General features: G+C 43.7%; 1 protein-coding gene across 1 annotated transcript in view; it reads right to left on the reverse strand.

Moving 5' to 3' along the window:
• The window catches only part of LOC147115636 (uncharacterized), a 144,510-nt gene that overhangs the window by 89,074 nt on the left and 30,937 nt on the right, over positions 1 to 24,499 (reverse strand). The window contains exons 13-20 of the mRNA XM_085989851.1: positions 23,530 to 23,676; positions 19,484 to 19,668; positions 19,037 to 19,217; positions 10,427 to 10,552; positions 9,555 to 9,677; positions 6,782 to 6,898; positions 3,955 to 4,194; positions 2,372 to 2,494 (exon numbers count right to left, since the gene is read on the reverse strand). Coding sequence (XP_085845977.1) covers positions 2,372 to 2,494; positions 3,955 to 4,194; positions 6,782 to 6,898; positions 9,555 to 9,677; positions 10,427 to 10,552; positions 19,037 to 19,217; positions 19,484 to 19,668; positions 23,530 to 23,676 — 1,242 coding nt within the window. The remainder of the gene's footprint in view (positions 1 to 2,371; positions 2,495 to 3,954; positions 4,195 to 6,781; positions 6,899 to 9,554; positions 9,678 to 10,426; positions 10,553 to 19,036; positions 19,218 to 19,483; positions 19,669 to 23,529; positions 23,677 to 24,499) is intronic.

Below are 24,499 nucleotides of genomic sequence, written 5' to 3' on the forward strand. Positions count from 1 at the left end.
TCCCAAGGAGAATGTATTTACTGTATTTACAGTAAATCTATTGTTTTTATTTTAGTAACATTTTTTACCTGTTTAATATTTAATATACTTGTCTGGTAGTTAATAGGCTAAGCCATAGTCTGAGTAAATTGTTTTTAATCGTCTGCCTTCTGAAGTCAAGATGGTCAAGTGTAGCACGTGATATATTCCAGGAAGCCGGAATGCAATGACAGGGGTTTTCGGTTCAATAACTGAAGCCCACTAGACTTGCCTAAATATTGAGCATGCAAAGGCACATTCTGGTTCGTAGAGGGCATGAGATCTGCTTGCAGGAGTAGTCAGTGATGCTGAACTCAAGGAGAATAACTAGCATAAAAACCCCAAAACACTGGTAATGGTGACATGCTGCTCTCTCACTTTGGAGAATGTTATCAGAAGTATGATAGGGAAAATAGAGCACAGAGGAATTTTGAAAATTGTGCTTTAATTTAGTTCAGTTTTATTGCAGACACTAGTCTCTACCTGCTATGTGTAGAATGTTATATTCAGCTGTCAGACCCGAGTTACATTGCCAATGGCAATTGCAAGAAGAGGCATCTGTGCCTGTATGCTTGAAAACATGCAGAGCTTTGCCCCCAGGTGACGAATTTTTGTTAGAAATAAGTAGCTGGGAGTATTAACCATCTTGTAACATTAAATGCATTGAAAAGTAGTTCATTAAGTTCCTGCGTGGGAACTTTTAAAGTGCAGTTTAAATTGTGGGCTTTAATTATATTACACCCAGTACAAACTCTGCGCAGTACCATGCTACCTATTGGAGATTGTCTCACATGTCTTGCTTTACTACACCTAGGAGGCAGATCACTGACCTGTCTCCCAAGGTTTATTGCCACCTTTTCAGTTACATGAAAATGGCAGCAAAATAGCAGCCTTAGTTGTATGAGGATAATATTACAGTAATAACGCACTGATACTTATTCTTTTGTGTTTGTCAGATTAGTTTTAGATTATATAATATTTATGTTTGTTCAGCATCGTGGGATGTGAGGTGAAACACTTAAAAAGTGACCAGCCCATATGGAAATTTTCAAGACGTGTTAATTACAAAAGTAAAAAGGAAAAGCTACAAGAATGTATTCCGAGATAGCAATTAGCTTAGCAATTAAGGTTCCTCATTGCTCAACAGAGCTCCTTATAAAGTGACAAATACACAAAGCATGCAAGCTACTGTCAATAGCTGTGAATTGGAAAATTGAAAAGGTTGTAACTGACACAAGTATTAAATTAGCGCTGTTATTTATCAAATTTTAAAGATATTAAACACATAACTTTACATACTAGATACAACGGGGTGAATTTTAATGCCAAGTGGGAGCAGATCGACCATCCAATTTGTCCCACACCGGATTTCTGTTCCCAATGAAAATGCAAATCGGGCGGTGTGTAAATTGGGCAGCTGATCCACTCCCCTCCCTTTCTGGCCCGACGGTAAAAATGAAAATTCACCCCAAGGAAATGAATATATAAGATCAATAAGACAGGAAGTTCCAGTTAAGGTTTTGTCCCAGTATATTTCCAGAACTGGTGCAGTTGTTACTCATGCTATATGATGTCCTACATAGAGGACGGGATTTTCATGGGGAAGGTGGGTTGGGGGTGGGGGATTCTGATGCTGGCGGAAACCTGGGAGAACGACTTTAACAGATGGAGAGGCTGGCTGGCTGCTGGCAGGTAGGTCTGAATGCCACACAGAGGAGAGAGGGAGGGATTGGGTGGGCGCTGGTGCCATTCACTGGGGAACCGGGAGGGGGAGGTGAGGACGATCATGGCCGTCACAGGACCGGGGGGGACGGGAGGTGAGTACGTTGCAGGGCCGGTGGGGGGGGGGGTAGGGGTGAGGACAATCGCGGCCTCCGGGGCAGCGGGTTGGTGAGGGTGAGGTGAGGATGATTGCAGCCGGCCACCAGAGGATCGTGGCTGGCCTCAGGATCATCGGTTGGGGGGGTCCGCAAAGGTGATTGGAGGCCTCGTGGGGGGTCTCCGATTGCGTGGGGTGGGCTAGGCAGAGATCCTGGATCCAGGAGGTAGGTGTAAAGGCACTTACCTCCTGAATCTAGCCGTCCTCGCCTTGCTGTAACTGCCAGGTTTTACGATGTGTGTAAAACCCGACCAGCTACAGTTAAACACAAAATGGTGGTTAAAGAAGAGGCTTCCAGCCTCATTGGAGGCAGGTTCAGGTCGGGATTCCGATTTTTAACAATTAAACTACCCCAAGGATCCAAACCCACCTGTTTTTTCAGGTAAAAATTCCCCAAAGATTCTTTATAGAACTTTTGATACCTATGTTACATGTTTATTTAAGACACAAATTAACAGACTTTTTGTTATTTACCTTGGCAAGAACCATTTACCCTTTCATATCCAGTAAGGCAATTGCAAGTATAATTTCCAAAGGTGTTTTCACAGGTCTCATTTAAAAGACACTTTCCAGTGCCCTCTTCACACTCATCAATATCTGCAACACAAGGAGATTCAGTTAGGTTCAGATATCAGAACACTTAAATTTTTTTTTTACCCGTATTGAATCCATTATCTATCTACTTTGAGGCGATTCAGGGGTAGATGTTTCTGATACTGTGCCTGGGGCTATTGGATTGCTTGGCTGCAATGAATACAGGAAAATCGGGTGGGGAGGAGCGCATGCCCAGAAGTGACCCTGTCTAATTTTCCGTCTAGTTAAGCTAATGGAAGGAAAATCTATCCCTAATTCTCTAGGCATTTAAATCTCTTATCTTCCACTATGAAGAGACCGCTGTATATTTTGCCTATTGGAAAAAATTGTTTTTTGGAAGTATCTATGGGGTAGATTTTGCCGAACCTGTCGGGAAGAAGGCGGGACTTCCCCTTTCGGGTTTTTGACCCACCTACTTCGACGTCCGGCCAATCCGCGCGATTTTCCCTTGGTTGACCTTGTTGAGCCCACTGGGCAGGCTCAGCAGGCCAATTAAGGGCCACCCGGCAACAGGTGACGTCACAGACTGCAATTTCATCTGTCAAGAGATCTTGACAGATGAAATATCAGTGTCTCACAGCTGTTTGAAGCTGTGAAACACTGACACTCTGAGTTCTGATATGAGTCATTCTGCACAGACTCAGTTAGAACTGTCACCGGCACTCAAAGCTGAAGGCTGTCACTTTTCACAGATCGCAGCCGTTCAGCTTTAAGTACCGGCTGAGTGATGCGCTCCCGACGGCTACAGGAAGAAAGGCTGTTAAGGTAAGTACAGGTAAGTAAAAGTTCTTTACACACTCTAGACACACCAAACACACTTACCTTTACACTCATGCACCCATCACTCACCTGAGCGCCGACATCGCGACCCCTCCAACTCCTTCAACCCGACGGCCCGCCGCTCCAACCTGGCGTGGTTTGGAGCCGTCGGGAAATCCACACAAAACCCCTCAAAATAGGGATTAGGCTAAAAACTGCCTGTTAACTACCTGTTAACAGGCAGTTAATTGGCACTAATCCCTTCCCGCCTGGTTTCGGCGGGTCCCAGTGCGGGGCGGGTACCCGCCGCCCCTGAAACTTACGTGGGGTGGGGTTTTGGGCGGGATGGTGGCAGGACCCCCAAATTCGGGATTTCCCCCCCCCCCCCACATGCCTGAAACCCCGCCTGACGGCTCCCCAAAAATCTAGCCCTATGTGGGCATTATAGAGTTCATTTAAGAAAAAAAAACAATGTTGGGTCCCGATTGGTAGGTCTGTACTTAACAGAGTCGTGTTTCAAATTTCTAGTTGGTTGCATTTAAATAAAAAGATTTTGAATACACGATAACTTAATTCAGAACGCACCGGTATAATATTCCGTCATCCATTATTTTAAATGATGTGTTAGCCTCTTTAAAATAAAGATTTGGTTTGTTAATATAACCTGCTATATGGTAACAAATATACGGTGAAGCAGTCAGTACCTTCACAAAATGTTCCATTTCCTTTGAATCCGCCCCTGCAGGAGCACGAGAATGAACTCGGTGTGTTTTGACAGTCAGCATTATTATGACAGTCATCCAGAAGTTTGGTACATTCATCAATATCAGTGCAGTTAGAACCTTCATATCCTTCACTACACTGGCACGAGTACGAGCCATCTGTATTGAGGCATACAGAATTCAAGGCACAATCGCTCCGATTTTGTGCGCATTCATCTATATCTGTATTCATTTAAAAAAGGAAATTAAAAAATATTAAGGCTTGCAAAATGAAACAAAAGTATGACACCAACCCAAAGCACATTAGTAATGGATTTCAAGATCATCTGGTTAATTCTGATCAGCCTATTCGTCCTACCTCATATGGCCTTTCTCTCTACGGTCGCTATTTAGGCCCCATATTGATCTTGCTCTTTCAGTTATATGAAGTATTGTGAGGAGAGGGATATCCCAGCATTGTGTGTGCCAGTGATGGGATTAGACAGAATTCATCAATGCTAATGTTATGGCAGTGAAAATGTGAGAGAGGGATCATGGCAATGAAAAGAAAGAGGCATGAAGTGAATAGGGGTGGATTTGAAATTGGGTTAGCAGGCGCAAATGGCTTGTGACAGAGACCATCTCAGAAATGACACTAGAGATGTTTAGGAAGGATTTGAAACGTATGGAGAAAAGCAAAAATATCAGAGAGGGGAAGAGCACTTCAGAGACATGAATGAGAGAGGAGACCTTGAAGACAAGGATGGGGTGGAGACGGTTCTTAGGGACATAAGGTGGCAGGAGGGGGGATTCATACACATGGAGAGCGTGAGAAAAATTTCAGAGACAAGACGAGTGGAGCAGAGGGGAAGTCTGTAGACAGCTATAAGGCAGAGCGTTTTTAGGAAACATGGAATGGAAAGGAGGGGGAAATCTTGGAGATTCACAAATGATGGTGGTGGGCAATCGGAGATGCGCTTGGAAATCTCAGAAATATTGGGCATGGATATTCACTACATGAGGGGAAAGTCTCATGGACCCAGAATAAGTGGGGGTATTTCTGAGACTTGGGATCTGATTTTTAACCTAATCTGTCCACCTGAGACCAGGACAGTACACAGTTAAAATTAACTGGGTGACTTACCCACTGATATCCCGCCTAGACCCTGTCATCTCCAACTTGAACCTACTCTTCTGAGCAGGTGGTTCCTTTTTGAAATATACAGATCAGGGTCCAATTACATCATCGGGACCCGACCACAATTTTAACTCTGATTTTAGTGGGGAAGTTGTTGTGGCTTTCCCGCCAGGTAAAGTCAAGTGAGAAGAGGATCGGAAGTCTAAGTGGCCATTCAAGGTAAGCACTTCTCCAGGCCTCACAACGAAAATTTAGGTCTCTTCTGCCCCGGGATTCTCCCACGTTCTGTACCGCGTGACCCCCAGAACTCTGGTCCTACACTTACCTGAGTGCTGGTGCTGGAATCTCCACATCCAGCAGCCGATTCTCACCTCTTCCAGGCGAGAAGTCAGCCGGCAGCATTTTAATGGGCTGGATTTTCCGACCTCCACGGGTGTGTACGAGGTGTGTATGCACCCGTAGGGGCCGCGCAAGTCCCGGTTTCAAGTATGCGAAGTGCATGGGCTAAAACCCGGCACTTGTGATCTGTCAAGATCATCCACCTGCCCGGGAGAAGTGTCTCTGCGGGTGGAGAGTTACGCTTTTTGCTCAACTTCTGCCCGCTGAATGACTGTCAAATTCTTACAACTGGTAAAAGCAGGTGCAAGGCCTGCTCTTACCAGCATATGAGTTTAAAATAACATAAAAATAATTTTTTTTCAATCATTTAAACATTAAAAAACCTTTGCAATAAGGTAAAGTTATTTTTTAGCCCCTTTAAAACATTTAAATTTATTTTTCAAAAAATTAAATTTTTGTTTAAAATATTTAATTAAATGGCATTTTAATTAATTTTATATATGTAATGGTTTTTATTTATTTATTTCAGTGTGTTGGTGCGTTTTTGCAGTCATCCCCATTCACACTTTTGACAGTTTTGCGCGTACGGACCTGTCAAAAGTATGAAGGGGGATTCCCTTCTTCCATTGGTTCGCCTGCCCCACGTGATCCCAGGGGCGCTTGTGAACCGCATGCGCCCCTGGGATACCTGGGCCTCTGCGCATTTCGAAGAGGAGAGGCCCAGGATCGGAAGCCTTGGGATCTACGGAACCAACAGGTAAGTTCGTAGACTTTTTTCCGATCGGAGGCATCCGCCTGCAGGGAGCCTCCGATCGGAAATTCAGGGCCATTGTCTGCAATGTTAATATGCTTGTGTGCACTATTTTAAAGGAAGCATTAATTCATTTACTTTAAATGGATAAGTACGTTGTTAAAATAGCAGACAGAGAACTTTGGTACAGTCATGTTAAGGTTCATATAAGATTACCAACAATAATTTCTATCATAAATAGAGCAGGGGAAGAAACCTTGAGAAACATGGGTGGAGTCAGATAGAGGAACCTCCGAGACAGAGAGCAGGTTGCATGGAATAGGCATGAGGAAAGGCAAATTATCTGTCCCGCTGAGAACATATTGGATAGATTTTCAACTGTCTGTTATAGGAACCACACGATTTTTATTTCCAGTCTTACGCCCAGGTGACAAGTTGAAAATCTATCCCATTATGTCTAAATCATTGCTTGTATGAATACCTTTTGATAAAAAGTGACTAAACTAGTGATTTTATTTAGAGCAGGAAGACAACGTGAACAACTGTTTTTACAAGACCAATTCTTCCAGGGGTACAGTCTTGTATATAAATATATTCCTCACCTGTGCAGTTAGGTCCTTCATAGCCGCTTAGACATGTACAGTTGAAAGAGCCCTCAGTATTAGTACAGATGGAATTATTCCCCGAACAGGCATTACTATCAAGGCATTCATTCACGTCTGAAAGAATAAGTAGATTAACAAAAAGTACTACAGTATAATAGTTTGCACAGTGCTAAATTGTGCTAAATTATAAGAAAACATATTGTTGACAACTGAAATCTCGCACTAAAATGTAAAAAATTGATAAAGTGATTGCAGTGGAATTAAATATAAATTGAACTCATCAGTATTACGGTAATGTAGAATTGAAAAACTAAGTGATGGAAAATGTAGTTGTTATGCTTGCCTAAATAACAGTCACTACATCAAAGCAATTTGTTGTATGTGAAGTGCTTTGAGACATTTGGGAGACGTGATAAGATGAAAATCTTTCTTTCCGATGAAGAGATTGATCAGTATGACAAACTTGAACATCCCTGAGGCGTGGTTTGACTTAGCTCAGGATAAGAGGATAAAAGCTTCCTGGTTAAAAGTGTCTTGAGTGAAATGAACTTCAGCAAGCTTAATCAAGTTTTCAAGGGATATAATAATAAACTGTCCAAAATTTGGCACTAATTGTCAGTTTTACTCAGAAATACCATAAGAATGACTACTGCATAAAACAGAAATCAAGATGATACACCAGGGAGTTCTCTACTAAACTGGGATTAAGTTATATTGTTGGAATAGTGCAGAAAGAACTTTAGCTTGCTTTTAACCTATGCTATACTTGACCTAGTATGTTTGACACTGACACAAGAACTGAATTCCAGAGGTAAGGTAAGAGTGACTGCCCTTGACAGAAAGCGACAGAATTCCTAAGTTTATGGACTATAAAGATTGATATTAATTGATTGTGATGAATGTTGCAAATTAAGGCAGAATACTTGTCCCTCAGGAGCAACTTCTAGTTTTTATCTTTGCTGTGAAAATAGCAATCATTTAAAAAATTAAATTTGCCACCCACAATGACTAGTATAATATGAATTTAGACAGGACATCCTGCAACAGTATTTGCATTATGAGAAAAATGTAATTAAACAGCTCAACCAATGGCAGTATATTGCTCTGTCCATTTAAGAGAGAATAGATTGTACCCTAAAAGTACAATGGAAATGGTTTGTGCTTCCGATGAACAGAATGCAAATGTAACCCTGCTGTTCAAGAAAGGAGGGGGAGAGAAAACCGGGAACTACAGGCTAGTTTGCCTGACATCAGTCATCAGGAAAATGTAGGAATCCATTATTAAGGAAATGGTAACAGGGCACTTAGAAAATCAAAATATGATTATACAGAGTCAACATGGTTTTTTGAAAGGGAAATCGTATTTAACAAATTTAATTGAGTTTTTTGAGGATGTAACTAGCAGGGTAGATAAAGGGGAACCAGTGGGTGCAGTATATTTGGATTTCGAAAAAGCATGCGATAAGGTGCCACATAAAAGGTTGCTATGCAAGATAAGGGCTCAAGGGGCTGGGGGTAATATACTAGCATGGATAGAGGATTGGTTAATGGACAGAAAACAGAGTAGGGATAAACGGATCATTTTGCGGTTGGTAGGCTGTAACTAGTGGGGTGCCGCAAGGATCAGTGGTTGGGGCCTCAGCTATTTACAATCTATATTAATGACTTAGATGAAGGGACCGAGAGCAATGTATCCAAGTTTGCTGATGATACAAAGCTAGGTGGGAAAGTAATCTGTGAGGAGGACACAACAAGCCTGCAAAGGGATATAAACAGTTTAAGTGAGTGGGCAATAAGGTTACAGATAGAGTATAGTGTGGGGAAATGTGAGGTTATTCACTTTGGTAGGAAGAAAAGAAAAACAATATTTTTTTAAATGGTGAGAAACTATTAAATGTTGGTGTTCAGAGAGATTTAGGTGAACTCGTACAGGAAACACAGAAAGCAAGCATGCAGGTACAGCAAGCAAATAGGAAGGCAAATGGCATGTTGGCCTTTATTGCAAGGGGGTTGAAGTACAAGAGTAAGGAAGTCTTACTACAATTGTACAGGGCTTTGGTGAGACCACACCTGGCGTACTGTGCACAGTTTTGGTCTCCTTATCTGAGAAAGGACATACATGCCTTAGAGGCGGTGTAACGAAGGTTCACTAGATTGATCCCTGGGATGTGAGGGTTGTCCTATGAGGAGAGATTGAGTAGATTGGGCCTAATATCTCTGGAGTTTAGAAGAATGAGAGGTGATCTCATTGAAACATATAAAATTCTGAGGAGGATTGACAAGCTAGATGCTGAGAGGCTGACTGGACGGTCTAGAACAAGGAGGCATAGTCTCAGGATAAGGGGTCGGCCATTTAAGACTGAAATGAGGAGAAATTTATTGAAAGGGTTGTGAATCTTTGGAATTCTCTACCCCAAAGGGCTGTGGATGCGGAATCATTGAGTATATTCAAGGCTGAGATAGATAGATTTTTGGACTCTAGGGGAATTAAGGGCGGGAAAGTGGAGTGGAGGTTGAAGATTAGCCATGATCTTATTGAATGGCGGAGCAGGCTCGAAGGGCCGTATGGCCTACTCCTGCTCCTAATTCGTATGTTCTTATATAATGGACAGAATTATATGCTGTTGGTAATGGTGTAAAAAAAATGTGGTGATAACACATTTCACATGTACTTTGTTTTAATGTTATTATATTTGTAAATTAATGTTTATATATTTAAATAAGATTTATTGCTTGCTTATTAAATAGTGAAAAAGAAATGATATCATACCAACACAGAACTTGTATGGCTCTCCCTCATATCCAGTCTTGCACACACATGAGTAGTTTCCTATTGAATTGATACAGTCTGCATTTTGGGGACATGTAGAATTATTACTGCATTCATCAATGTCTGAAAGAGAAGGATTAAAGTAGTGACTATCACAGTGTTCACTTTTATAGTCTCCTGTTCCTCTCTAATATCCATTATTAGAAGTGAGATATATATATCATGGTATAGGATACATTTCCCATTTTTGCCTATGGTATTTTCACATGTAGGATTTATAAGAGACTCATTTCAATTTTAATGGAATACATTATTGGCTTCAACAGTTATATTTGCTGGTACAGTGCATTGATTTACAAATGGGTACACTGTGGAGGAGAAGATGGTTGTCGCTTTGGATGTGTGATTTCCCCACATGGCAAAACCCTGATTTCAACCTCCGTTCATTATTTGTAACAACATCATAAATGCTAGCAAAATAACGTGTGATATGTTACAAAAAGCGAACAGAGGGAAAGGTAGATTTTTCTCTATGTGTTTCTGTTGGGTGCCTGACAGTCTACCTAAGGTGCAATTTTTCTGTCCCTGGCCATTTGCTGAAATGGTTCATGCATTGAGTTTATTGCACTAGACCATGATTAAAAACAAAATAAATGGCGTAATCTTCATGGTTCAATCAAATCACAGACCAGCTTTATTGACAGCAGTTTTTAGAAGTAACTGCTACAGTGCAATTTGAATAAAACTAATTCTAACACTACACAATTGAATGATAAGCATTTCAGGATGTTTAACTAACACAGTGAGGTTTTCTTGCTTTCTCCATTCTTTTCTTCTACAAAATGTTATTTTTGTTCGGACAATAACCTTACCAGTGCACAGGGAGCTGTTCGATGAGTTTACTGTGTAACCCTTGTTGCAGCTGCAGTTGTAACTTCCAAACACATTTGTACAGATCTGTTCACAAGAGTCTTTGTTTTCTTGGCACTCATCTAAGTCTAGAATGCCAAACAAAAATACATAAATCAGTTGTTCAAAAGTGAGACACTTGCTTTGCACCTGAACAAAAATCCAACAATTTGATGGAGCTTTTTTTTTAGTCTCTTTTATTGGGGGAATACTTCACAATCCTTCTCTTCAAAACTTCTACAGTTCCACAAAATCACTCATTGAAGTTTATCCCTACTATGCACAATCCCCATTGCAGAATTGATGTGATATGTGACATGTGATATTTTTTTAAATTATACAGTAATTTTGCAAATTCCTTATGGTTGTAGCAGAATCCAATGGAGTCATTTCCCCACAATTTAAGAATGGGTTGAATTGCAGCCTATTTTGAAAACCAGACTGACCTGCAAACAACCTCTTCCCTCCCAGGAATAATGCAAAAATAGAGATCATTTCTATTCAAGTTGTTGTGTATGTACCTTTAAGGGAATAACTGGTCTTAGACTGCAGTACCGGCAGTGACCACCCCTGTATAAAAGGCCCTAGCAGGCTTCTGTAGTTTCAGTTTCAAGCTGCCTCTTGTTCAGTAAAGTACCTGTTAAACTGTTCTCCCGAAGTCCGTGTATTATTGAGGCGCGGACTTTACAGTGGCGACGAGTAAGTTCGAACTCACCTGCAATGTGGCATCATCTCACGGGGATCTCGCCTGAAAGGAAGGTCCTGGAAGGTTGTAGTCTGAGCAACGGGCGTCGACCGAGGGCAACCGCCCAAAGAATCCATCGGTGTTTGGAGAATTACGGGAGAGACTGTGGTTCCAGCGAATCGTGCTGGTAGCAGGTAGCGCGTTGACCCTTCGGGACTGCGGCGGGCTCAAGTTCGATCGAGCGGCTCTACAAATCGGGCCGCGCAGCGTCGCCGGGAAAAGAAAACAAGAGAGAGGGTGGAGCGCACAGGGCGCGGTCGGTGCTCGAGAACAGGACAGCGGAGAGAAACTAAACGGGGGGGAAGGAAAGCGAGACGTGCCGAAGCTGCGGGTCGCCGCCATTACCCCGTAGAACGCTAGGAGCAGCGTGGCAGAAAGGGGAAGAAGCAAAAGCGCGGGAGGCGCCATTTTAGCCCGTTGGGGAAGAAGTAAAAGCGCGGGAGGCGCCATTTTATTCCATTGGGGAAGAAGCAAAAGCGCGGGAGGCGCCATTTTAAATCGCCCAAGATGCCGAAAAGTGGCAGTATCACTGCTTTCGACAATGAGGTAGAAGACTGGACCACGTATGTGGAAAGAATTGAAGTGTACTGCAAGGCAAATGAGGTGGCTGATGGAAAGAGGGCGTCGATATTATTAAATCTGATGGGTGCGAGTACGTACGGCCTATTGCGAAATTTAATTACCCCAGCTAAACCAATGGAGAAAAGTTTTGAGGAGATTGTTCATATCTTACACGAACATCTAAGCCCTACACCACTGCTGATAGCAGAAAGATTCAAGTTCCATAAAAGAAACCAGCACAAAGATGAGAGCAATGCTGACTATCTTACGGAACTACGCAAGTTATCGAAGCACTGCCAGTTCGGAGCAGGACTGGCAGACACCTTACGGGATAAGTTTGTCTGCGGGCTCCAGAGTGAAGGAACCCAGAAATGACTACTTTCAAAAAAGGACCTGACCCCAGAACAGGCTTTCAGCGTGGCAGTATCCTACGAAGCAGCAGCACGGGGAGCTGCGGAAATACAACAGAAACCACAAGAATACAGCGCTAACGAAATGGCGTATGGAGCCGAAAAGTGCTATCGCTGCGGCAGAACAACCCATGAGCAGAAGGACTGCTGGTTTAAAGACAAAATATGCAGGCAATGCGGGAAAATGGGACATATAGCAAGAGTCTGCAGGTTGGGAAAGAAGACCAACACGACAAGAACTACTAAGGAACAGTACAGGAAAGTAAAGAAACTGACAGATAGTAGATCAGGAGAGTGATAAGGACTCCGGGAGCAGACGACTAAGTTGTTTAAAATTACACAACGTGATCGCAAAAGAAGATCACCGAACCATTTGGGTCACCCTCATGATAGCAGGGTCCCCAGTGAAGATGGAATTGGACACAGGATCAGCCCTAACTGTCATGAATCGACGAGACTATGAGCGGCTATTCTCACACATACCCTTAAAGGACACGTCCATTGTATTGAAGACATACACGGGGCAAAAGGTCTACCCCAGAGGAATAATAAGGGTGCCAGATGAATATAACGGAAAGGAAACACAAAAACTATACATGTATATACTACGAGATGGAGGACCACCATTATTGGGACGTGAATGGATCCGAAGACTACAATTGGATTGGCATTCCATTCTGGCACTAACTGTGACCGACAAAAAAGATGATGACGTCGCACCTGGACGTCTGTCACAAATTCTATCTGACGCGGAAGAGGTGTTCCAACAAGGACTTGGAACTCTAAAAGGAGTAAAGGCAACCATAAAGATTGAGGATAACGCAACCCCAAAATTTTTCAAGGCCAGACCGGTGCCATACGCGATATGCCCAGCTGTGGAAGCTGAACTGGAGAGTCTGGAGCGTTCGGGGATGCTGTCTAAGGTGGACTGGAGCGAGTGGGCCACACCCATCGTTCCTGTAGTGAAGAAAGCATTGAGCAGCACGCCTGGGGAGCCAAGGAAGGTTCGCATCTGTGGGGACTTCAAGGTGACTGTGAACCCAGTCCTGCACACAGTACAGTATCCGCTTCTGTGGGTAGAAGATATTTTCGCCTCACTGTCTGGAGGGAAACGTTTTACAAAGATTGACCTGGCTCAAGCGTATCTACAAATGGAGGTGGAAGAAGCATTTAGGAAATACCTCACGATAAACACTCACAAAGGCCTTTACCAGTACAATTGACTGGTATTTGGGGTAGCATCGGCCCCGGCTATGTGGCAGAGGGCAATGGAACAAGTCCTGCAAGGGATCCCGGGGACCCAGTGTTATTTGGACGACATCCTGGTTACGGGCAAAAATGTCAATGAACACCTTGCCAACCTGAACAGGTGCTCACTAGATTACAGGAATATGGGCTACGAGCCAACCGTCCCAAATGCGAGTTCTTCAGGAGACAAATCTCGTATTGTGGCCACATGATTGATGAGGAAGGGTTGCATAAGTCGCCGGACAAGATTGAGGCTGTAGTCAAGGCTCCAGCACCAGAAAATGTGTCGCAACTGAGGTCGTTCCTCGGGTTGGTGAACTACAGGTAGACTACCCTTTATCCGAACTTCCGAAAACCGAAACCCTCTAAAAACCGTTCAGCGTAAGTCGTGCGCACGACCCCCCGCGGACCCCCCCCGCGGACCCCCGCCGGCCCCGACCCCCGCCGACCCACCCGCGGACCCCCCCGCGGACCCCCGCCGGCCCCGACCCCCGCCGACCCCCCCGCGGACCTCCGCCGACCCCGACCCCCCGCCGACTTACGCTGAGCGTCAGTGTAAGTCGTGCGCACGACGCCCCGCCGACCCCCCCGCCGACCCCCGCCGGTCCCGACCCCCACCGACCCCGACCGTAAGTCGGCGGGGGTCGGGGTCGGCGGGGGTCCGCGGGGGGGGTCCGCGGGGGTCGGGGCCGGCGGGGGTCCGCGGGGGGGTCGGCGGGGGGGGGGTCGGCGGGGGTCGGGGCCGGCGGGGGTCCGCGGGGGGGTCCACGGGGGGGGTTGGTGGGGGGTCGTGCGCACGACCCCCCGCCGACCCCCCCGCGGACCCCCGCCGATCCACCTTCCGAAATCCAAAATTCTCCGAAAACCGAAACACGGCTGGTCCCGAGGTTTTCGGATAAAGGATAGTCTACCTGTACTACCATATGTTCTTGCCGAATTTATCTACAATTCTGCACCCACTGAACGCCCTCCTTCAAACTGGTGTAACATGGAAATGGAGTGATGAGTGTAAGCGTGCCTTTCAGGAATGTAAATGCCAAATCACTTCAAAAGAAGTATTGGCCCACTACAACCCAACACTACCGATTCGGTTGGCATGTGATGCGTCACCTTACGGCATTGGAGCGGTGCTGTCACACAAATTCCGTGACGGTGCAGGGAGGCCAATAGCCTTTGCATCGCGCTCGCTAACCTCAGTCGAGCGTAACTACACCCAGATTGACAGGGAGGCCCTCAGCCTGGTGTGGGGGGTGAAGAAGTTCAATCACTATCTGCACGAGCAGAAATTCACCCTACTGACTGATCATCAACCCCTGGTCTCAATTTTTAACCCAAAGAAGGGCGTTCCGGTGATGACGGCGCAACGGCTGCAAAGATGTTCACTTTTTCTAGGAGCACATCAGTATGACAGAGTACAAAGGTACAAAACAACATGGAAACGCTGATGGGCTGTCGTGCCTACCGTTGCCTACGGCGGAAGAAGCACCTGCAGTGGACCCGGTGGAGATATTCCATGCGACCATAGTCGAATGTTTGCCTGTTACAAACGCAAGTATTGAGAAGGAAACCCGAAATGACCCGACACTCTCTCGGGTCTATGATTTGACGGTGAAGGGATGGCCAGCATATGGCGACTCACTGTTGCCAGCATTCTCGCCAAGGAGGGAACAGCTGTCAGTGTGCCGGGGAACCTTGATGTGTGTATCCCGAGTGGTAATTCCACCCAAGTTGAGAGATAGAGTACTCAATGAGCTTCACGAGGGTCATCTGGGAGGGGTAAAAATGAAGAGCCTAGCCAGGGCGTTTGTGTGGTGGCCGGGAATCGATAAAGAAATCGAGGATACGACCAAGAGATGCACAGGATGCCAGAAGGTCCAAAATGCTCCACCACAGGCCCCGCTACATCCATGGGAGTGGCCCGCATCTCCATGGCAATGGGTACACATTGATTTCGCTGGTCCATTTATGGACTCAATGTTTCTAATCGCTGTGGACGCCCATTCGAAATGGCCAGAGGTCATTAAAATGTCCTCCACCACCACGGAGAAAACTATTGCAGTCCTAAGGACCATCTTCACCAGGAATGGGTTGCCAGAACAGATCTGTTCTGACAATGGCCCACAGTTTGTGTCTGAGGATTTCCGGAGGTTCCTGAAGAATAATGGGGTGAAACATTACACATCTGCCCCATATCATCCAGCCACAAATGGATTGGCTGAGAGGTTTGTTCAGACCTTTAAAAAGGCCATAAAGGCAATGTATAATGACGACATACCACTGCAACACAAGGTGGATAACTTCCTGTTTGCTTACCGGAATGCGACACATGCAGTAACCAACCAAACTCCAGCCGTACTGTTTTTCAACTGGAGACTAAGATGTCGCTTGGATTTGCTCAAACCAAACATAAGACGAGGTGTTGAGGATAAGCAGTTCCAGCACATAAATGAGAAGCCAACCAGGAGCTTCAAGATAGGGCAACCAGTCTTGGCCCGCGATTACCGAACAGAAAAATGGCAGCCAGGCACGATATGCACACAGCAGGGGCCACTAATGTACACAGTGGACGTTGGAGAGAGCATCGTGAGACGCCATGCTGACCAGATTCTAGAGTCACAGGAACAAGCCAAACCTGTACCACAAGCATGTGCACCTGGTAATGAGCCCGAAGTACAGATTGCGTCTACCTCAGAAGCAGGGGTATTGGAAGCTGACGAACCAACCAATGACAATGAGCCAGAATTGACTCCACCGCCAGAACAGGATACTCGAGAAAGGCGCTATCCAGTCCGGATCAGGAAGTCTCCTCAAAGACTGAACTTATAAATGACTATTTCAGTTGATGTATATATTACTGAGAAAATTGTAATTGTAATTAGTTCTTATTTAGTTGTTAAATGAATGTTATGTACTGTTTATCTAAAAGGGGAGGAATTGTTGTGTATGTACCTTTAAGGGAATAACTGGTCTTAGACTGCAGTACCGGCAGTGACCACCCCTGTATAAAAGGCCCTAGCAGGCTTCTGTAGTTTCAGTTTCAAGCTGCCTCTTGTTCAGTAAAGTACCTGTTAAACTGTTCTCCCGAAGTCCGTGTATTATTGAGGCGCGGATTTTACACAAGTGGAGGCACTGACAATTATATCAGTATTTAAAGTATTCCAAGGAACAGAGTTTTGAGATTTCATATATATCTTCATAACAAAATTCCTTGTGCCTTTATGATTGTTATCTACATCGTAACATTGTATCTGTTAATTTTGTCCTTCCACATTGTTATATGTTGAAGCTTCTTCCTTTCTAACTGGCAATTTTCCACCTTCATTATTTATTAATCATATTATGTAAAACATTTCACAGCAATTTAAGTTTTCTCCCTAATCAAGTTCCACTAAAATAATAATTACTAGAACAATTTCTCATCTACTAGCACTGTATACCTCTAAAATAAAATTGATGACATATTCAGGGGTAGATTTTTCTTGTGCTCACTTCCCTTGGGTAGATAAAGAAGCAATCCATGCCCGCATGCAACAAGACCTGGATGACATTCAGGCTTGGGTTGATAAATGGCAGGTAACATTCACACCACACAAGTGCCAGGCAATGACTATTTCCAACAAGTGAGAGTCTAACCACCACCCCTTGACATTCAACGGCATTACCATTGCCGAATCCCCCACCATCAACATTCTGGGGGGGGGTCACCATTGACCAGAAACTTAACTGGACCAGCCACATAAATACTGTGTCAACAAGAGCAGGTCAGAGGCTGGGTATTCTGCGGTGAGTGTCTCACCTCCTGACTCCCCAAAGCCTTTCCACCATCTGCAAGGCACAAGTAAGGAGTGCGATGGAATACTCTCCACTTGCCTGGATGAGTGCAGCTCCAACAACACTCAAGCAGCTCGACACCATCCAGGACAAAACAGCCTGCCTGATTGGCACCCCATCCACCACCTTAAACATTCACTCCCTCCACCACCGGCGTACTGTGGCTGCAGCGTGTAACATCTACAAGATGCACTGCAGCAACTCGCCAAGGCTTCTTCGGCAGCACATCCCAAACACGCGACCTCTTCCACCTAGAAGGACATGGGCAGCAGGCGTATGGGAACACCACCACCTCCAAGTTCCCCTCCAAGTCACACACCATCCTGACTTAGAAGTATATCGCTGATCCTTCATCGTCGCTGGGTCAAAGTCCTGAAACTCCCTCCCTAACAGCACTGTTGGGAGCACCTTCACCACACAGACTGCAGCGGTTCAAGGAGGCGGCTCGCCACCACCTTCTCCAGGGCAATTTGGGATGGGCAATAAATGCTGGCCTTGCCAGCGATGCCCACATCCCATAAATGAATTTTTAAAAAGGCAAGCAGTGAGACCCGGATGGCAGAATCTTTATGAGTAAAAAGAGAACTTGCTGAATGGGAGAAGATCCTTTTTAGGCAGGGGAAGAGATGGAGAATAACACTGTCTGGTAGAGAACAAAAATAGGGGAGAAAAGAGAAACCCTGCTGGTGAGAAGAAAAAATCAGTAGTGAGGAGGGAGAAGAACAGTAGATCTCATGTGATGTCACTCACAGTGAATAATCAGATCCACTGTCTCACTGAGCAACACCATAGTTGATCCACTGGTCGGCATAAATATATGCATGTAATAGAATGAACCTTTTTCACTAAACATACATTTAAACTGTGCCACTTTAAATTTTGAATGAGCTGATTTACCAAAAGGTGTGAATGAATATCCTTGAGGAATTACTATCCCATTAATACTAAACTACGTAGCAAATGATTACATCTAAAACTCATTTCTGATTCTATTTTGATGTATGCAAGGTTCATAAGTAGAATAGTTGTGCTGCTTTATCACCATTAATGGGCTAGTAATAGAAGGACAAAGCTTCTTTAAATAGATTGCCTACATAATGTACATTATCAACATTTAATAATAGCTTCTGCATAATAATTTGCATTGTTGCCCTCTGTTTAAATACATGACAGTGTTCAGCAAATCTTATAAATCTCAGAAAATGGCTTTTTCAGATCATTTGTTCAAATTGTAATCAAATTAAACTTATGGATCTGCAATAGGTCACTGAATACAGATCTTAGTACAGAACATTGCTTGCTCCAGTTATAAAGCCAAATGTTGAACAAAAACAAATAGCATCTGGAGAATGGAAGCAGAAAAACTTTTGAACTGGAGTATATTCAATGATATGAAAGTACACCAATAGACAAGAGAAAGATTTCAGCGTTCATGAAGATCAAAGAAAGACTTTCTTACATGGACACTGTAAATTCCAGCTTTAATATCAATTCCACCTGAATGAGCATACGTTGAAAATGAATATTTTATATCTCACAAATTCAGCAAATATTAACAGTACATTCAATAATAGAATATTTAGAACATTCCACAAGGTGAGGTTCTAGCGTCAATGTACCTGTGTACTGTCAACCGAATTTTAAATAATCAATACAACAGCTATTTATAATTGAGTTTTCTGCTGAGGGATGATTATCTCAGTTATCCCTAATTTTTTACTATTTATTGTTGTGTACATATTTTAAGTACACAAGAAGGAAAGGGAGATGTTCCTTACCATAACATTTGATCCCATCGCCTCTTAAATTTTCTGGACATGAATCACAGGTGTAGTTCTCCAATGGTGCAGGTTGGTCTTTGCAAGTGTCATTCAGGAAACATTGGTTGTCTTGACAAGCATCAAAATCCTCAGTGCAGTAATCGCCCGTGTAAGCAGGGGTACAGTTACATGCTGGGACCTAAATTATGAACAGACGGAGTTTTAGAATTACATATGATTTATGTGGAGAGCTTTTCTTTTCTGATCATTATATCTCCTCCCCCCACCACCACCACTGCACCCAACTATCCCAACAAGAGCAGAACACCATACACTTTAAGATAGACTAGTCAAACTGTAGTTACTTTTGGACTTTCCCAATGAATCTACTTTCTCTCTCAGTTACAATCCATTCTAATCAAATAAATAAAGTATATTATGAACCATGCCTTTGATTGAACTTACCTTAAACACAGTATTGTTTCTTTCTATGCTTAAAACTGATCTGGAATAATCACAAGTTGAATTGATGCTGCAGTTGCACAACGTAAGTGTCAGTCCTAACTCCGAAACAGCCTTGGAATCATTAGCTTGTATTATGGCAAACACTGGAGTGGAGCTTGTTGGATGCCAAGAAAAGTTTCCATTTTCTATAGGCATAAAAGGAAGAATTCATGCATGGTTTTTAAAAATGCTGTGCATTCATATTCTGATATATTTATTCAAATTACAAAATGCCACTTCTCAAAGACAAAAATAATCTGAACAATATAAGATTACTAGAATCAGTAGACCAATTAATCTTGTAAAGGATATTACTTGGACTGTCCCAGATAAATCATTAAACCCGTCACCTTTAATCCTCGTCAAAGAACTGTCTGGAAATTCCCCAGCCTCCATCAGGGAGGTACCAGATGTGTGATTTTGGCTCGTCAAACTCTCTCTTATATCAATTAGTTCAGAATATATTAACATTTACACTACCACTTCCCCATTCCAAATTAGGATATGTATAGGCTATGGAATGAACGGGTTAACCTCTTCTTGCCACAGTTATCAAAGACCATGAAATCACAAGCTAACAATTTTTTTTATTAAGACACTTATGATAATACAATTAGTAACATCTTAATGTTAAACAAGAAGAGTACATAAGGAACTGAGGAAGATATTATTAACTGAATGAATTAATATCTGAGGTTACAAAGTCAGTTTAAATACATTACAGTATCTTAGCATCAGCTGGGCTCTCCATATAACAAGTTGATAGTCCAGGATTGACATAAACAAAAAAATAACCTGCATTTATATAGCACCTTTGATGACCTCAGGACGTCCCAAAGCACTTTACAACCAGTTTAGTACATTTGAATTGTGATCACTGTTATAACGTAGGGAAACGCAACAGCCAATTTGTGCACAGCAAGGTCCCACAAACAGCAATGAAAACAATGGCAAAAATAATCATTTCAGTGATGTTGGGTGATGGATATATATTGGCTAGGACACAAAGTCAGCAAGGTTAGTTTAAACCAGACTCTGTGTACAGCTGAAAGCCTAGTTAGTTCATCTTATTGCTGATAAGTTCACAGCTTTAGTAATGATCCCAGCAATTTATGCAATCTTGTCCTTCTGAATTGGTCCAGCAGGATTATTTGTCTTGCCTCCCTCTGGGATGTTTGGGCTTGTTTCTGGGATGTAGCCTTGGCTTAATGGTATTATTCTCACATCTGAGTCAGCAAATTATGGGTTTAAGTCCCACTCCAGAGATGAGCAAATAATCCAGGTTGACATTTCACTGCAGTACTGAGGGAATGCTTCACTGTCGGAGGTGCTGTCTTTTGGATGAGACGTTAAACCGAGGCCCATAAAAGGAAGAGCAGGGGAGTTCTCTTGGTGTCCTGGCCAATATTTATCCCTCAACCAACATCGCTAAAACAGATTACGTGGTCATGTATCTCATTGCTGTTTGTGGAATCTTGCTGTACACAAATTGGCTGCCATAATTCCCTATATATTATAACAGTGTCTACTCTTCAAAAGCATTTTACTGACTTTAACTGAGGTCATGAAAGGCACTATATAAATGCAAGTCCTTTCCTTCCTTATGTAGGCATGATGAATCTCTGTCTGTAATTGTAGTCTTTGTTCTTTCTTCTGCTGTCTGTTCTCTCAATATAATTAACTTAGCTTCTGTACTCAGAAACTTAACTCTTACAGACACGTGATGCATTGAATTCCCTGCCTACCTTAAACTTCTCTGAACTGTGACCTCGCTCTATCTCTCTCCTTCTGATTTTTTTTCTTTAAATTTTTCCTGAATTGTGTCAAAACCACTGGGGCTGATTCCTGGTTTCTGCACCATATCTGTTGCTGCCCGGCCTGCCCCAGTTTTGGAGCAGGCAACAGTGCTCCCGCCCAATAAAGATGGGAGCCTATTTCCAATATGCAAATTAATGGACTACATTGTATTCAAGGCCCTGATGCAATTTTGGAACTGAGCATTGAGAAGCCGCACCAGCTGCAGGATGCTCATAAAAATAATTTAAAAAAATTTGCCAATGTTTTTGTGGGGTCAGGAGGACCATCATCCCATTCATAAATCTTCCCGTTCACTGATGATCCCACTATGGTCTCCCCCTGGGATGGCCTCCCTCCCAATTAATCACCTCCAGTTTGGCTCTGCAGAGAAGCCACTGAATTCATTTCAGAATGATACCGGGGATTGGCAGGTTAAATTATGAGGACTGGTTACATAAACTTGGCTTGAGTACAGGTGATTGACAGATGATCTGATTGAGGTGTTCAGAATGATAAAGGGGTCTGATAGTGTAGATACAGCTAAACTATTTCCTCTGGTGGGGGAATCCAGAACAAGGGGACATAATCTTAAAATTAGAGCTAGGCCAATTTGGAGTGATGGCGTGGAGATGCCGGTGTTGGACTGGGGTGGACAAATGTAAGAAGTCACACAACACCAGGTTATAGTCCAACAGCTTTATTTGAAATCACAAGCTTTCGGAGCGCTGCTCCTTCGTCAGCGCTCCGAAAGCTTGTGATTTCAAATAAAGCTGTTGGACTATAACCTGGTGTTGTGTGACTTCTTACAATTGGGAGTGAAATCAGGAAGCACTTTTTTCACACACATGATGGTAGAAATTTGGAACACTCTCCCCCAAAAGGCTGTGGATGCTGGGTTAATTGGAGTTTTCAAAACTCTATTTGCCATATTAGTGGTCCCTGCTAACCACATGATTCATGATATAATGACAATCAAGCAACCAGATACAAGAAAGTGCACAGATGCTTCATAATTCTTGTGTATGTAAATACAATTTGATTGCCTCTATTCCTCCTCTCTTTTATACTGTGACTACATCGAGGGTCATGGTTACTGGCCAACCACAATGGTATTTAGTTAACTCAGATACATAATCAAACATATTAGATCCCAGCAGAAGGAATTTGAATTTTGGAGAGAACAATGACTACTTCATAAAAGGTTTTATATGGAAAACAATAGGGAAACTATCAGGTCTTGGTGATTTGCCTATCCTTAGTTTGAATAATTTCTGTAATAATATTTCTCTTTGAATAGTAAGGGGACGAAATTCGCCTTCTTTGTGTCCGCCGTTAGTGCCTGCCAAGAAATTCGGCGAGGCACTAGCCAATAGCGCTGCACCCCGCCGATAGTGCCTCGGGCCGCTGTGCCGCTGGCGATGATGTCATCGCCAAGTGACGTGACCCCTTAGCGCCCCACCGTGACCCCTTAGCGCCCCACGGCCAAAATTTGGCTGCACCCCGAGGTTGCCAACAGCCTCGCAGTTCGCGAGCCAGGCCACACACTGCTGGCGGGGTGCTAATTAAAGGTGCAGTCTGGCTGCGCCCCGTGCCAGCATTTTAAATTTTGACCGACCTCCAGGTCAGCTCCTCTTGGCAGCCCTTGGCGTGGACCATGGCTGCCATCGCGCCATCCAGCACCGCATCTCGGTGCCGGGCTGTGGCCACGGCACCACGCCACCCTGGTGGGCTAGTGGAGGCCATCAAACGGCCTGCAGAGTGCGCAGCTGCCCTCCCCTTTAGCAGAAGGAGAGGGGTGCTGAAATGCATCAGCGCTACACGGAGTGGCCAGATATCGCTCCGGCGCTACCGCACTTTGTGCCTACTCACCACCCGAGAGGAAGTGGAGCGTCCGTGATAGCGCTCCACTTCCTCGCCGGGGCGGTAGGCCCAATTTAGCGTCTGTGGTGGTAATCCCGCCCAGGCACTGAATGTGATGCGCTAATTTGGTTACCACCCCCAAATGGTAACCCTCACAGTTTGGTTCTACCCTCACCTCTGGCAATTCTACAATCTCAGTATCCAACTCCTCTGTGAAAACTGAGGCAAAGCATTAGTGTCTTTCTTGTTCCCTCATTTCTCACTACAAGTTTACCAGACTGAATGTCAAAATAGTAATTAGATAAGAGCTGTAAATGCACCTGATAAAACCATTGGTAGTCCAACTTTACCTGTCATTGTGATATCTGGAGAATCAGTCAACACTGAAAATGTCACCTCATCATTATTGACATCAGTTGCAGTAAAAAGAACGAACACTGGTTTATCAAGACGAGTTTCAATAGTTGCATCTCCGGTGATATTAGGTGGGAAATTATCTGTGAATATTACATTAATGTTATTGGAATCCTTCAGTCTGAAGTCACTTTCAGTTTGTAAACAAATTTAAGGTATTGTACACAAAATAAACATGATATATTTTTGTTCAAACATTAGAAATTCAAAGACATTAAGAGGTGGAAACTTTTAAAGTACTATCTAAGTTAGCAATACCATAGACAAAAATAAAGTTGATATAGCAAAAAGCAGACCAATATTTCAATATCATGTTTTATATTACATAGTGGTTAGCACTGTTGCCTCACAGCGCCAAGGACCCGGGTTCGAATCCGGCCTCGGGTGACTGTCTGTGTGGAGTTTGCACATTCTCCCCGTGTTTGCGTGGGTTTTCTCCGGGTGCTCCGGTTTCCTCCCACAGTCCAAAGATGTGCGGGTTAGGTTGATTGGTTATGATAAAATTGACCCTTAGTGTTAGGGGGATTAAATACGTGGGGTTACGGGGATAGGGTGGGATATGTGTTGGTGTCGGGGTTATGGGGAATCGGGTGGGATGTGTGTCGGTGCAGGCTCGATGGGCCGAAATGGCCTCTATCTGCACTGTGGGGTTTCTGTGATTCTGTGATATCAGTAATTAACATAAAAACAGATATTGAATAGACCCCACCCCATTCTATTACTTCCAGTCACCTTTGCATTTATTGGACCAAAATTTGCTGTCAAAATAACAGTGGTGCTCATTGTAATTTATGTGTAAATGGTACAGCAACTGCAGGCGAGGGGCTGATGTACGGTTAAACACGAATGTCCAAAAGTTGCTGTCTGAGATACGCCACAAAAATGGCATCTCACTGTCTGCCTCAC

The sequence above is a fragment of the Somniosus microcephalus genome, chromosome 6 (genome assembly GCF_052327205.1).
Source record: "Somniosus microcephalus isolate GS21.2 chromosome 6, FLI_Smic_1.0, whole genome shotgun sequence".
Taxonomy (NCBI): domain Eukaryota; kingdom Metazoa; phylum Chordata; class Chondrichthyes; order Squaliformes; family Somniosidae; genus Somniosus; species Somniosus microcephalus.